Raw genomic sequence first — 15853 nt, 5'->3', positions numbered from 1 at the left:
TGGTAGACTGAAGCCACATTGGACGGGTTTACATACAAGATTGGATCTCAGTGACAAAAATATCCCAACGGTTATAGCTGCCTGTTGCGTTCTACATGATATCTATGAGGCAAAGGGGGAAAGCCGCTGCCAGGCTGTAGGGGGAGCAGCTGTCTGCTGACTTTGAACAGCCAGATACAAGGGCCATTACAAGAACCCAGTGTGGAACTATGTGGTTGAGGGAGGCTTTGAAAGAGCTCTTTAAACAATCAGCCATGGTAATGTTCTGTGCTGGAGTGTTCTCTTGGTCTAGAGCTTTGGGTGCTGTTAAGAACTGTGTGTGTTCACTGTACACAGGATAGCTTCTTTCAGCTATGAATTATGTGGTGCTTGGTTTATATTTACAAGCTCTGTTTTCTTTGACTACCTCTGCAATATTTGTTGTGAACTAAGATAGATTATGTGATTCCCCAAAAACAAAATTTTATTTAGTGGGGAAAACACAGTGCAGGAAAGTAATGTGCAAAAAATACCACAGGCGAAGTTCTACAATTTTTTTTAACAAAGGGGGTGAAAATTTGAAATTAGAAAGGAAGTGGACATTTATGTCCACTTGGAGTACACAAATGTAGTCCATTGTGGCTAAACATACAGCAACCATGGTTCTCACAGGTCAGTGTATGTGAAGCTGTGGTTTTCCTTGCTGTGCCCCATGACCTCATATGTTATGTTGGGGGATGTAGGCATCAGTGACTATGGAGTTCTCCAAGGACTGCAAAGGGTGGAGAGTCTGGAATTTTTCAACCTGTAGGTCAACCTGGATCTGCAGCGTTTGTGTTTCCTGTCTGAAAAGACCCATTATGTCCTGGTGCGTTTCCCTCTCTTAGTCCAGTTGGGACTCCTGGGACTTTTTTCCTGTCCTTTTTCCTTCTCAGGTAGCCAGTCACATTGGCTTCCAACTCCTTTGTTCACGGTCTGATGCAGGATTAGCTTGCAGGATCTTGTAGAACATGTCCTCCCTCGTCCTCTTCTTTCTCCTCCTCATCAGGGTCAGGTGTTCTGCTGGCAGGGAGAGGACATTCCTCAAGGCCACCAAACCAGAAGCTGTGGATAAAAACCACAGATGTACCATTGGGTTTACAGTCACAAGAGATAGGAAAAGATAAGTTTCAGAACTCCCTTCCCTTATTCCTATAAACACTTTTAATAAATGCTTATTGACACTTCAGTTTGGGAGTGCCTCAGCACTGTTCTCCAGGACCACCCATAGCGACTATGGCCCAGCAGCGGTGAGGGTGTATGTGTGGACTTTCTACTACATGAAACAAAAAAATTTCAGTCCCTCTTCCATGAGTACAAGCATAATGTAATGTCACTGAGTATGGACGCTATTTTCCATAGGCGATTTTAGCTGATATCTAACTCCTAAGGGTCACAAGAGCACAGACAACACAGCTGCTGCTAGCATCCAAAACCCACCTTGGGCCACATGCCACAAGCCTTTTTACTGCAATGATGCCAACCAAAGTCATCACTTAGCGGGGTGGGAAGTATCCTGCTGCGAAGGAAGAAATAATGCAGCCATAACTAGAAACCTTTGAAAGAGGGTTACAGACTATCTCCGTGAAAGCTTCATCAAGATCTCACAGGAGGATAAAAGGGACATCCCTATGTACATAAACAAAGTGCTCTGAAGCTCCTTAACCCCTGCCTAATCCAACAGGAGAATGCAACACAGTTGCCAATTCCACCTCTATTTGTTGTACCTCTACCTTTTCTCATACAAATAAAACAATGAAATGTAGGTATCTTTGCCTTGTTAACTTGGGGATGGGCCAGGCACCATCTTTAAACTTAAAACATTGTAAGGAAAAAATGCTTGCACACTTACCCGAGTCCCCTTCCCTTTCACCAGGCTCATCCATGCTCTCCAGGCAGGACTGACTAAACTGCAGTCTCAGACAGGTCCTGGCTTGCACCATGGCTGGTTTTCCCCCATCACTTCTCTTCACCTCCTTCTCCTCACTGATCATGGCAGGGATCTCTGTCTTGGGTTCCTCCAAGGAATCCACAGTGGTCTGCAGGGTTCTGGTGGGGTCTCCGCCAAGCATGGTATGCAGTTACTTGTAGAAGTGGCAGGTCTGTGATGAAGCACCAGATCTATTGTTGCACTTCCTGGCCTTGTGGTATCCCTGGAGAAGTCCCTTTGCTTTCAGGCAGCACTGCTGCTGATCTCTGTTGTACCCCTTTACCTGCATCCTCCATGCAATCTGCTCATAGAGGTCCACGTTACTAGGACTGGTCCACAGCACTGCTTGCATAGCCTTTTCTCCCTAAAGGCCCAGGAGATCCAGTATCTCCTGTCTGCTCAAGGCAGGGCAAGTCTAGTGCATGGAGCCAGCATAGTTGGTTGGACCATTGTACATTTCAAGGGTGAGCTGCTAGGTGTGCTTGCTAAGCAGGGCAATCAGGAAAAGGCATTTCAAAAACATTGGGGGGGGGGGGTTTAAAGGGGAACGGGGGAGGAGGCTTCCAGGATACTGGAGTTTATCTGTCGCCCCTGGATAGTGGAGTTTATCAGAGTAGTCACTATCACGGGGAATGCTGCTGGAAGACTGTTAGGGTCAACATAAGTCATGCAGTGTCCACACTCACAGTGCGTCAACCTGAGTAGGTTGACCATGGCTCTACGCTGTTCAAGGACATGGTTTTTCAGCATCACTGTAGCAGGACACTTACATCTGCCGGAGACAAATCTGAGAGTAGATCCATGCACAAATACGTCAACACAAGGCAGCTTATATCAAGCTATCTTTGCAGTGTAGATAAGGCCTGCATCTCTTGCAGAACTGAGTATCTTTTGGCAATTTAACCATGAGGTAGGCAAATACTGCTTACCCAAGCTGGGTGGTGTGGAGGGAACCTTCCCTCTGCTTATAGCAGAGAAGGGGGAGCTTTGTACCTCACTCCCCATTATTTTAACTCCCTGCTTGCTGACTACATGAAAGTAGTCATGACTGTATGAAAGTAAAGAGAGAAAACTAATCAAACATGATTAAGAGAAAATACCTGGTAGAATGAAACAGTTTTTCAGTTAATACCTAATGAGAAATTCCTTTAAACATTACTAAGAAGCACACTAAATATGTTTATACCAAAAACAGTTGGAGACGTGAGCTGTTTGCCTGGGAAAACCATCTTCAAAGTAGCAACTGTTTTCCCAGCTGTGAATACCCTTTTCCTGGGAAATATGTTCTTACCATTACAAAAATAATTTTCAAAGGAATGTAAAATTATTCAGGCTAATCTATGCATAGCAGTATTTCAGAGACAGATTTTTTGCACTTTCTTGAACTTGTCTGTTTACAAAAGGCCTAATATTCTTTATAAACTTTTCAGTGTCAATGAGACTTCACAGTTTTAAAAAATAAATAAACGCACTGTGAATTAATTTAGCAAAAGAATTTAGAGATTTTTTAAATAACTCATTCTCCCTCTCTCAGCACATCTGGACTGATGTACTACTTCCCCCCAGAAACAAGCGAAGAATGAAATGAAGACAATACTGAAGCATACGCTACAGGATCAAGAGTGGTAGTTGATGACTGAGTGAGTGAAGGAAGAGCTGGAACTAGCATCCCTATGCAGCAATGCTTCTAAAGGTTTTACATAGGAGCTGATATGAGCCACGTATCGGTATCGAGGCAATAGGAACCTTGCCTTGGACCATCTCACTTGCAGTTATATTCTCTTTCTGTAACAAGCCATGGAAGGGGAAACACTTCTTTTGAAGCTTACAAAATAAGCCTCATATTAAAGGGGACAGAATAGCAGAAGAATAAGAGAGTTGTAGATGATTTGCAAACAAACTCATTGAGCTCTCACAATGCTTTTAGTATGAATTAGTGAGGTGACAAAAGGACTGAATATGCTCTGACAGAGTAGCCTCACCCTGGAAGTATAACCTTAATTGTCTGTCAGATTCATTAAACATGTTCATTACTCTGCCACCGGTAACCTAGGGTACCTAATCACTGGCAACATGTTCACCACCACCACACAGGTAGCTCTTCAGCTATCCACCAATATCATGCCTTTATTTCCACAGCTCAATGAATATAGCTTTATACATAGATCTTTCCATCATTATACTGAAAATAGTGACATTAAGCAATTACTTATGGGGTTTTTGTTATTGTGCTGCTATTTAATAGAAATAACTCTCCACTGGCCTTTGTAATAACCCCTCAGGAACTTGAAAATAAAAATGTTTTCCTTACTGATTTTGTCCTTTTCCATTTGGGAAATAGATGTCTCACTGTTTGGGCACCTGCATGCTATTCCACTGATTAAAGGGATACCACTACTTGTTTATTCTTCATTGTTTATATTTCCCATATGGAATCTTGAAAATAAAATTCCTTTCCCACTGACTGTCTTTATTTGGGGAATATGTTGATTCCTCTTTCCCCATCCATTTGCAGTACAGACAGCAACAACTCCGTTCTGTTTACTAAGAACCTGACCAGATTATAATAGTGCTATGAGACGACAAATACTGTAACATTTAGCATCCTTTTACCTACTCGGAGTAGAATTTGGATTTAAAAAAGGCTGAATGTTTCTTAGTCTCACAAGAGGTAATGATGTTTTTTCCACTAAATTAGGAGCAGAATGAATATGACTTTTTATAGGATCTTAGTTTAAATTTTGATCTTGAGTAATGACTGATTACTTCCTGCAAAATTTCACATGCTTCTATTGAACCTTATAAATCTTCAAAGAATGTTGGAGAAACATTGTCTTTGCCATCATTAAACTCAAAAGATTAATACATCCTTTGGATACAGCAAGGCCTCTCTTAATAGGACTTAAAGATCCATTAGAGACAATACAGTCAAATCTTTGTAGTTCCACACTTGCACAATGTAAGTGCCATAGTGGTGCTTTTAGAAGCTGTTCTTGCAGTGTTATGCTGAGCCAGCTCAGAATTAAAGTGGAGGTGGGCAGAGAATCCATAAACATAAGCAACACTTGGATAACTGAAAACAAGCACTTCAAATGCCTCTCACATAAACATGGCTGGAATAAGAAACAGTACTGTGGGAAGAGTGGCAAGGCCAATGGAAGTTACAGAATGCTTAACAGTATCAAAATCAAAAGAAAATCAAACTAATTATACATTGAAGATAAAGAGATAAGAGAACCAAACCCACAAATTAACACTCAAGGAGATCTCTGTAGTAATAAATATCTGCTACATCTGACCATCTGAGCTCAAAAGATGGTTCCTTTCCTCTTCCTCTAACCAAGCCAGTGATAATATTTTTCACAAAGTACTAGAAAGGTCAAAAAACATTTTCCAAAACTTTATTTTCTTACATTGCAAATCAATGCTCTTCCCTGAAAACCATTAGGGCCTACGTAATCTCCCTGACGAACCTCTGCATCTTTCAAACTAAGGAATGAAGAGTAACTTGATTTCATACCCAAGGGGGTATGGCTGATTTCTCTTTCCAAGTGTCTTCATAACAACTACACAGATTTGGTGTGAGGCTAAGGGCAGGTCTTCGCTACCCGTCAGATCGGCGGGTAGTGATTCATCTATCGGGGATCAATTTATCGCGTCTCATCTAGACACGATAAATTGATCCCTGAACGCGCTCTCCGTCGACTCTGGAACTCCAGCTCATGAGAGGCAGAAGCGGAGTTGACAGGGAGCGGCAGCGGTCGACTCGCCGCCATCCTCACGGCCAGGTAAGTCGACCTAAGATACGCTGACTTCAGCTACGCTATTCGCCTATCTTAGGTCGACCTCCACGCTCGTGTAGACCAGGGCTTAGTCACATTTCATGGTAAGCAACTATACATCTTTATGTTAAAAGTGGTAGAGTCACCCCTACAGAAATTGACAAAAGACCACTGAGACAATCTATGTACAACTTACGAATTCTAAGTTTGGTTTGATGAACTGTTTGTACCCTTATGTCTTATGACGGTCTTTACTGCATACTGCTGTCTGCACCTCGTGCTAAGGAGCAGGGAAGCTGCACCTACAAGTCCATCTTTGAAACCCATTTTTAAGGGGTTTAAACTAATGAATAAACCTGGCCCAGGCAGAACAACACGATGGCTGAAGGCTGGGGAAAGCCAGTTTTTTTTCAAGTTCTCTGTAAGAGCCTGGTTTTGGGGAGTGGAAAATCCTCAGACAGCAGAACAAAGAAACCAGGTGTCAGCTAAGCTCTTTAAGAACACAAAGACAGAGGTTGGGGAGGAGACTCAGAGAGACACATATGAAGCTTAGCAAAAGAGAAGAACAGAGAAGTGGGTCTTAAACTGTGAAACCAGCCAAGGAAGAAGGAAACTGGAGACACAGGACAGAAAGCTTTTCATCTGACTCACGGAGTCTATGTGCAGGAAGGGGGAATCCTAGATTCTTCAGAGGGCTAAGCCCAGAGCTCTGACTAAGCCCTACAACACTCCAGAATCATGATGAAATGCAGGCAGGGAAATTCTTTTCTGGATCTATACTTATTTTGTGCAATATAAAGTAAAGAGCAATTGTGTTTAGAAACCCTCACAAAGCCTGTGTCCATTTGCTTCACTGTCTTAGGACCCTGAAGAGGTGAACGGTAAACCCAGAGCACCAACAAGAATGGAGCTCTAGGAAAGGGTGTACATAAACTACGAAGAAGCCAGGGGGAAGGGAGGGGAGGTCTAGACTTGTCTCAGGAGAGTTGGACTGCCAGACTGAGACACCCCCTTTCTGGGAAGAGGTAACAGACAGAGCTTGTACCCAGGAAGTATGCTGGAGAGGCCAAGAAGAAAGACTGTGGAGTCCAAGGAAAGCTTAGGAGTAAACTGGTCTAGTGCTTTGGGACCAGCCGCCTTGTGAGTGTCCAGCCAGGGGAGTAACTTGCATTGCCCCTGGGGACTGTCTTTTTCACACCCTGGAGCAACCTAAGTTAGACTGACTTAAGCTGTAGTGTAGACCTGCCCACAGAGAAAGAGACACATGGAAACTGTAGCAAGCAGGCTCTCCCCCACAGTCTGTGGAGGTAACTGGGCTGAATGCAATTTACAAAAATCTACAAGGAAAGATTAAAGTAAGTGTAGAAGCCTTTATTGTTTTTACCCTTTGCTTTGCATATCATGTACCCTTGGGTGAATAAATAATGTTTCGTTTTGAAGAAGCTGGTTTTGAGTCACTTTAATTAGTCATTGTCACAGGCTCCCGGAGGAACAGTGGCTTACTGCTGCCAACCCCAGTTGGGCCCTGTCATGTTTATGTCAGTTGGGAAAATGGGAGCTGCAACCCAGAGACACAGACTAGGACCAGTAGAACATGGTTGCAACCAGAGAGGTGTGAAGGTAGTGAAACCGGTCCCCAAACGTGTTCATTTGAGCTCAGCTAAAAGGAGTCTAAAAGCGCAGCGCTCCCTCAAACTGACAACCTTAAAGAGGCCTGATTTTTAAAAAGTGTTGAGCACACCTCTCTTGAAATCGGGCATGCAGAAATTGAGGCACCCAAAATCAACAGTCCCTTTTGAAAATCCTGTCCACTGTTTGTGTATGTATATAAAAAGAGAAGCACATTCGTGGTAAGTGATTTGTGAGTGACCTGGTATTCTGCAGACACACTAAGTAATTGCCACAGAATACACAAATGCTTGCTATAGAAATCTAGGCATTTTGCACATGTATAATGGATAATCATTAGCCATCCCGCTTCTCTGTTTGCCTGGCCCATTCTTGTGAACAAGTGGGAAAAAGGACACACACGATGCAACATGCAATGCTCATGTCATCAAACAATGAACTTAACGCTGGCATATTAAACAATACTGAAATCCTTAGGTCAGTAGACTGAAATTTTTCTGTATCAGAGAACTTTAAAAAGCTAATTTGGGGCAAATGGTGCTGTAAAATTATGACTGTCAACCTGGAATGCACAACTTAGAATTCATTTTCCCCATGTCTATTATTTCTACGCTATATGGCTTGAGGATGACAATTTCAAAGTAAAAACAGTTTTAAAATATGATCATATTGATAAATTACAAAAAAAAAAACTGACTGACATGTAAAGTTCATGTTTGGGTAAATTAAAAATAATAGTAAAATGTGTGGCATTTACTGCTAAATATTTTAATAAAATTGTAACATCATGATAAACTATTAGTAAAAACACAGGACTGAACAAAGACTAAAAACATATACAATATGCTACTTAACTCAACTACAGAAATGTAAAGTCATTTAGAACTATAGTTCTAAGAACACTCATGAAAACATTTAGATTAGCCTTGAATTGTTTGTTGCCATTTAATGTAAAAGGAGGAAAGAAGAAGATGAAAAATCAATAAAACACCAAGATTACTCTGAAAAGTAAACTTGTTCCAAAGAAGAATGCTTTAGCCTTATGCTAGTAAGTATTTTTGGAACAAATGTCATGAAAGAATGATCAATGTAATACTAAATCCAGTCACTGCAGACACATTTTAACTTGCCCTCCTGCAGCTCTACACAGAAATCAATTAGAGATTTACATTTTCCACTTTGCAGCCTGAAAATGCACTGCTGGAATAGCTAAAAGTAAATCACGGGTAAATAGTGACTTAATGAACCAGTGAAACTTCTCCAGTGCCAAAAGTAGTATATTATGCATCTGTTAGCTTAAAAAGACTAAAGTATCTCCATACAAGGTTCTTTATAAGAACCTAGTAAGCAACTGTACCCTGTCAGAACCTTTCTGCTTCAAGCATTCAAAAAGTTACAGTCACACTTTGAATCAAAGCTACTACATTAAAAGACAGTCACAGTTCATTATGCTTTATTGGATACTCTTTTGGAATTCTTGGTGATCCCTCCCTCACCCCCTACATTTAGCAAGGTGTCTGTCAGCTCTTTATTTTAAAGCAATACTAGATTTAAATTCAAATATAAATATATCAAACTATCTACCTACGTATGAAAATCCTGCATGCCGACACTTAATGATTTAGTAGGTCTTTCCCCATTGTCTGTTTTTATTGCTCGAATACTATATGGATTTCATAAAAAAATGCTACAAATTTTTTTTTTGGTGGGGGGAGCCCTAACCTAAACAAAGTAAACCTCCAAGAACAAAACAGAGCGCAAATATAAAAGACGAACACAGCAAAAGTGAGATTCCGGGGAAACACCAAGAAAAGAAAAATTATAAGTTGCGGGGAAAAAAAATCACTGACAGCACAGATTTAAATATAACATACCAGTCATAGAAGATTTGGCTTAGAATTAGCTCTTAAGGCCAGAGAGTTCACTGTCTTGTTTTTTAAAAAGCTGGAAGGTTTAATATCTTTTAACAGCTTTACTTCAGGATGTCAAAAAACAAGTTCACAGATTCACACATTAAGACCAGAAGATACCAGTATGGTTGCTTTACCTCATACTTCCTACTAAACTTTGCATACCCTCTGACAGTGCTTGCTGAACAAAGGTATTACTTTAGAATAACCATGTTAACTAAATTGGGCATTCCTCCCCCAAAAGTCCAGTAAATAATTGACAAAAATATTCATTAACCATTTTTGAAGCAAAGTGTTAAAATGTATCTCACATTTGTTACTCTCAACAGTAATTTCAAACAGTAAAAATGTGGTTTACTAAGTTATGCTTTTTTGGTATCAACAGTTACAGTTTATAATGCTGATGCCAAAAAATAGCTTGGCATAGGCCTTATATGGTGCTCCATAAAACTAACACTGCATACATATCTAAGCCACCCACTAACTCCTGTAATTCTCATGACTGTTATGCTTAGTGATGTTCTCAGATAGCATTTAAGGATACTGTTCTTTAATAAATATTTCCCTCCTTCCACAGTGCAACAGCCTGTACAATGAGCAGAAACTAACTTTTGTATCTCAACAGTTGATCAGACAAGACATCAAACAGTCCAGAACGGCTCTGCATTCTTAAGATTTATCAAGTGATACTCAGACTGACACTTGTGAGCCACAAGCGGCTCTTTAATGTGTCTCCTACAGCTCTGATATTAAAACGCTGTGTGATTTAATTATTAATCAATCTAAATTATTAACCAAGCAGGATGCTTTTACTATGTTATTAACAATTGTAGTTGATAAAATAATACTTGGTCAGTCATTTTGCTGTGAGAATTAATTTATGTATATATCTCTTGTTTATATATATATAAAATCAAATAAAAATAGTAAATGAAACAATGAATTCAGACGATCGCGGCTCTTGGGGTAATGTTGATCACTAATTTGGCTTCTGAACCATTGAGGTCTGAGTTTCACTGGTTTATAAGCTCTGTCTGGGGAGAGGGGTTTGTTTTATACGATGCTAGCTGTGCAGACAGACTATAGATAGTTAAAATTCTGTTAAATTGCCTTTAGCATTCTCCCTCCAAATCACACACGATTAATTTTTTGCCTGAAGAGTTATTTCCACCCAGCTCTTGAGTTACTTTTCTGTACATTTTACGGGGTACTTGAAGGAGGTTAAGGATCCTGCTAGATCCCTAAAGTAAAGTACTTTTGGGATATGTAGTGTGAAGAGAGGAGGAGGATTGTCTCTTCATAATCAAAGATCAAATTTAATTGAAACTATGACTTCTCCTTCCCCTTCCTGACCTATACATTTTACACTCCCTAATTTTACTTTCAAGGGGTTCCTGTAGAAGGAAGTCGACACCTCGCTCAGTCTGCTTGGAGGCAGATTAACTAACTTGAAATATAGACTGCAAGGCCTTCACAGCTTTTCTGAACCTTATAGGCGCAATACCATAACCTCTACGTTGCAATAGCTGTATTCAGACAAGCTGGAGACATTTACTCACACATGAAGAAACTCTCTCAAAATACTTGTCCCATTTGCTAACTGAGCCTAAATAAAATCTAGCCAAAGATCAACATCCACAAGTTTTACTGTAAATGACAACAAGAAGGGGAATCAGATCAATGCTACTTAAAACCCTGAACTTTAAGCACATGCATAAATGTTTGCAGGATCAGGATTTAAGACTTCAAAAGCTCCTGAGGAAAGGCAGGATTTTTTTTCCTGTTCTCTGATCTACAATATTAAGATACTTGATCTCTGGATTATTTGATTGGCAGGACCTGAATGCTTACGAATATAGATCTGCAAAGACTATGTGAATATTTCATTCACGCAAGGTACCCAACTGCAGAGGCAATAAGCACTAATTGATAAGCATAAGAACTTGAACTTTGATGCCTGACTCTTAAAGTGCCACCAAAGCCATTAGATTTTAATACATGGCATTTGAAGTATTGCTTCTCCTCATAATAGCTGAACCGGAATGCCATGGTCATATACCACTCCAGCGAGAACAATTCTGCAACTCTGCTTTTGCAAGAAACAATGACATGCAGTAGTGCGCTAAAGAAAAAAGTTTCCAGCAGGTGGGGGTTACTTTCTACTGGAATCTGTTATGCTGTTAAATTCAGTTCCTTTAAAATTAATTTGCAAGTGCTCTATATGTGAAGAGGCTGCTGACACCTTCTGGTCAGTCAGAAAGTACAAGTTTCCATCACTGCAGTAAGCACAAACAGCATTTTTAATGCAACACGATTATCAAAACAAATCTTTCAAATTTTTCCAAATATGGTATCTGAGTGATCAGAATTATGTGTAGGCACAGCCTAAGACTATCTTCCCATCTGATGTTATCCCAGAGAAATCACAGCCACTTGGTTCCCATTTCACCTTTAAACCCTACCTGACATCTTTCATATTAACACCCTACACAGGCGGTGATCACATACTTAGGCCACTGTTATACACTTTAAAAACAGACATGCCTGGAGAGCAGCTGCCCATGGATCCATACATGTTTTAATTTCATTTATCCTGGATGCATCATGGACTCAATCTAATAATGCACTCAGATCCAGTATTGTACCTCTCTATTTCTGTAGTGTTGGGATAACCAACCACTAGCTAACTAAACAACCAACCAGCAAACTAAACAAACAGATTCACTCTTGGGCATTTACCTCCAGGTTTTGTTTCTTCTTCTTTGGTTCAGTTTCATGGACTAGTTGTTCATTTTCTGCCACATGCCGTTTTGATTTTTTCCTCCTTTTTTCTTCCTTCATTTCTGTGTTTTTCTTATTCTTTTCTATTCTGAAATTAGTTGACAGACACAGAAAGATACATTTCAGCTACAATTCAGTATGAGCTAATTAACGTACAATGCAGGAAAACAACACTGGAGTGGAGTTAATCCAAATGTTTACCCCAAATCCATTTGTGAAGGAGGTTTTGACACAATGAATTGCATCAAAATGGCAGTAAATTGTGGAAGTCAAATCACAGAAGAAAGGAGAATAAGTATAGAATTTTATCAATTTTTAAAACACCTGCTCCCCAGCCAACTTAGCATCAGTTGGGAGTATAATTTACTACATTTGGAATTGCTTGGTCAAAATTCATATTAGGCAAAGTGTTGAATGTGCAACTTAATTGGCTTCAATTAGGACTGGGTATTTTGAAAAGTACTAAAATATAATAAATAAATAACAAATGGGTATGTACAAACAAGTGGTAGGCCTAAATAGTAAACTGGAGAACTTAGTTGTGTTATGTAAAGAACTGTAAATGTTTCAATTTTGGGATGATGAGCGAGGGGAAAATGCATTTAAATAGGGAATTATATTGTATGTATTTTGCATTTAATTTCAGACAGCCTGGGGATGCGGGAGAGATTCCAAGATAGCCCTGGATCTGACACCAGACAGACACTGATCTGGTCCTCATGGATTGCTCTAACTTACATTTGGCTACAACCACATCTATGATGCATTAATTGCAGCTGAGAATGACTAAAACATAGAGGCATTTAAGCCACACCATCAACCTGAAACATTCAAGGGGCTTCAGAGGAACAGCCATATTAGTCTGTATTCGCAAAAAGAAAAGGAGTACTTGTGGCACCTTAGAGACTAACCAATTTATTTGAGCATAAGCTTTCGTGAGCTACAGCTCACTTCATCGGATGTATACTGTGGAAAATACAAACATCTTCTGTATTTTCCACAGTATGCATCCGATGAAGTGAGCTGTAGCTCATGAAAGCTTATGCTCAAATAAATTGGTTAGTCTCTAAGGTGCCACAAGTACTCCTTTTCTTTTTTTGAAAATATTTACAGTAATATTTGATGGTTTCAGTTTAATCTAGTAGCAACTGTAACTTTAATACAGTGAAACACCAACTTTATTTTATGGTCAGCAGTGTGGCATGAAGAGAGAATATGCAGCCACCCTCAGATGGTCAGCTACTAGTGATTTTAATTATACCATATTTATCAGTTACTTGTTTGTGACTCAGGCTGTTGTGTATCCTGTGAAGGGCCCATATGGTGAGCAGGCACTAGAAAGGGTGTGGGAGAAAGGAAGTTTACAGTTGTATGGTATTTAATCACAGATTGAGCAGCAAGATCTACTAGCAACACAGACAAAGACCTTAAATGGTTACTCACTGGGTTCCTTTCAGTACACAGGTAGTAAGAGCTGTTGTCACTATAACACAACACACCACTACTGAGTGTTCGTCAATTACAATACGCCAGGCTTTTTGAACTGAACGCCAATATACCAGCACCGCCCATCTCCCAGTCCGCTGAGCATCCTAACCAGGGCCTGATGTGTAATCAGCTTATGCAACCACGAGGAGACGGAATAATTCGCTCTTCCAAACTACCACGCAATGCCCGGGAATCTGGATGCTACCGGAGCAGAGCTCCCCGCCTGCTGGGTCAGGAGCTGGGCATCACTGCCGCCGCCGCCCACCCCGCAGATTCAAGGCAGAGAGCGCCTCCTGCAGCGCTTCGGGACTACCCAGCGCGAGGAGGCCACCGCCTGCTGCATGGGCACCCGAAGCACAGCAGAGTCGGGGGCGGAGGGGAAGGGCCCAGCACTGCTCGCGCTAAGCACCCCTGCCCCCGGTGAGTGCCCCTCCCCCCAGTCACCGTCCCTCCCCCGGCCCCGGCGGAAGGAATCTCCTCCCCCACACGGCTCTGCCAGCCCCTTCTGCCCCCCACCAGGCCCTACGGCGACCCACCCACACTGCCCCCCCGCAGGCTCCTCCGGCTGAGGGCAGCCGAGCAGGCTTCCCGCGCAGCGACCGCCCCCCGGGGGCTCAGGCGGGGAGCTCTGCGCCCCAAAGAGACTTGGAATAGGAGCCCCCCTCCCCCCAGGGGACGCCTGCTGGGACTCCCTCAGTCCACTCGCCACGCACCTGTCAGACCCGCCTCAGCACATTTAACTCAGCCCTGGGCTTCGCGCTGCAGACCGCCCCCTCTCTCTCATTGGCTCCCGAAGGCCAGCGAGGGAGCCTCGTTGGATTTCGCTTTGTCAATCACAAGAGTGGCCAATAGAAAGCCGCCTCTATCCCCGGACGTACGCGCATGTGCGCTCCGAGAGGGCTGGCCCGCGTGCGGGGGGGGGCGCACCGTGTCGACGTCATCGCTGTGCGCTGAGACAGCCAGGCTCTCAGCTTTTGCAGGGGGAGGGGCCCCAGGAACTTGGCTCCTCCCAGCCCTCTGCCTTTTCCCTGTCCTGCCCTGGCTCCTCTCCTTCCCCCTCCCAAACCACATGCCACACAGCTGGCCTGGGGTGGGTGCTGCTGCCTCTGGGCGCATGCTCTCTTGTGGCCCCAGTGGCACGTGCCTCTGGCCTAGGAGGCGGAAGTTGAGCCAGTAAAAGATTACAAAAAGAAAAGGAGTACTTGTGGCACCTTAGAGACCAACCAATTTATTTGAGCATAAGCTTTCGTGAGTTACAGCTCACTTCATCGGATGCATAAAAGATTACGGCTTTCACCTTGTCTCTCTTAACAGGCCTAGACATTTACATGTGCACCCAATCCCTCTTGCTGCAATGTCCCAATCTTAATCAGCCTACAGTTTTCCCCTGCCTGTGTGTGAAGAGAGGACAATGCACTGAGTCTCTATTTTGTATAGTCTAATATCTGCTGCCACCTGGTAAATGATAAAAGTACTGTAGTACTTACATTTCTCTGAACCTTAGGCAGAGTTGTCCATGGGAAGCTCAAAGCTTAGGAACCACATGTGGACACAGATTTATTTTCATCCATGAATCGCAGCCCTGCCACAGACTCCCTCACAACCAGTGAATATGGAGCTGTGAAATTACCTGTTAAATAAATTCATCAACTCATTTTTAATCTGTAGATTGTAAAATTTAATATTTGGAACCTTTGCAGTGTTGGTAAATTGGCCACACAGGAAACAGAAACAGATGCTGTGACCTGAGTGAATGAGAATATACCTTTAGGATACCAGTGCAAATATTTGTTTACAAACTTTTGCTTTCCATAGATATTTTCCACTATTTGTTTATTCACCAATATTTTCTGTTTCCACAATCATTCCTCTCAGGAAGCTCATTTGCTAGAATAATATAAAACAATACCAAAAGGAGTAGGCATTTGTTTTCACATTTGAATGAATGGTCAAGGAACACATTTTGCCATGGTATAGTATATATACTAAATAGAAAAATACAAGATGAGCCCTACCTAGATTACATGATTACAATATGTTTGAAATACACAAAGGTGTTATATTCTAGGGTTGTAATTTAAGCCTATTCAAATCTAAACGGGCCCAGTAATAATTGCCCAGACTCTCTGGGAATTGGGTCATGTTCCTTCAGTGCCTCCGAGAGGGGACATTGTGCTATCTCAGATTCCAGACTCCAAGGATTAATCTCTTGTCTCTGAGATGGTTTTATACTAACAGATATGGATATGTGGCCGCTACTGTCTTTGTGTTTAGTGCCCAAAGACCCGATTTGGGATGGGGCTCCGCTGTCCTGG

The 15853-nt window shown here is 41.8% G+C and overlaps 1 protein-coding gene across 2 annotated transcripts in view; it reads right to left on the bottom strand.

Moving 5' to 3' along the window:
- The window catches only part of CHLSN (cholesin), a 196280-nt gene extending 181873 nt beyond the window's left edge, over window positions 1-14407 (bottom strand). The window contains exons 1-2 of one of the 2 annotated variants that reach the window (XM_074965239.1): window positions 14252-14407; window positions 12009-12138 (exon numbers count right to left, since the gene is read on the bottom strand). In XM_074965239.1, coding sequence (XP_074821340.1) covers window positions 12009-12110 — 102 coding nt within the window. In that variant the 5' untranslated portion in view covers window positions 12111-12138; window positions 14252-14407. Of the gene's footprint in view, window positions 1-12008; window positions 12139-13493; window positions 13955-14251 lie in introns of those variants that run through there. The other variant, XM_074965241.1, reaches the window with a different exon arrangement.
- Between the last annotated feature and the right edge of the window lie 1446 nt (window positions 14408-15853).

This window comes from Natator depressus, chromosome 10, assembly GCF_965152275.1.
Source record: "Natator depressus isolate rNatDep1 chromosome 10, rNatDep2.hap1, whole genome shotgun sequence".
NCBI classification, from domain to species: domain Eukaryota; kingdom Metazoa; phylum Chordata; order Testudines; family Cheloniidae; genus Natator; species Natator depressus.
The sequence above is the reverse complement of the archived record's forward strand: the minus strand, read 5'-3'. Positions and strand labels throughout refer to the sequence as shown.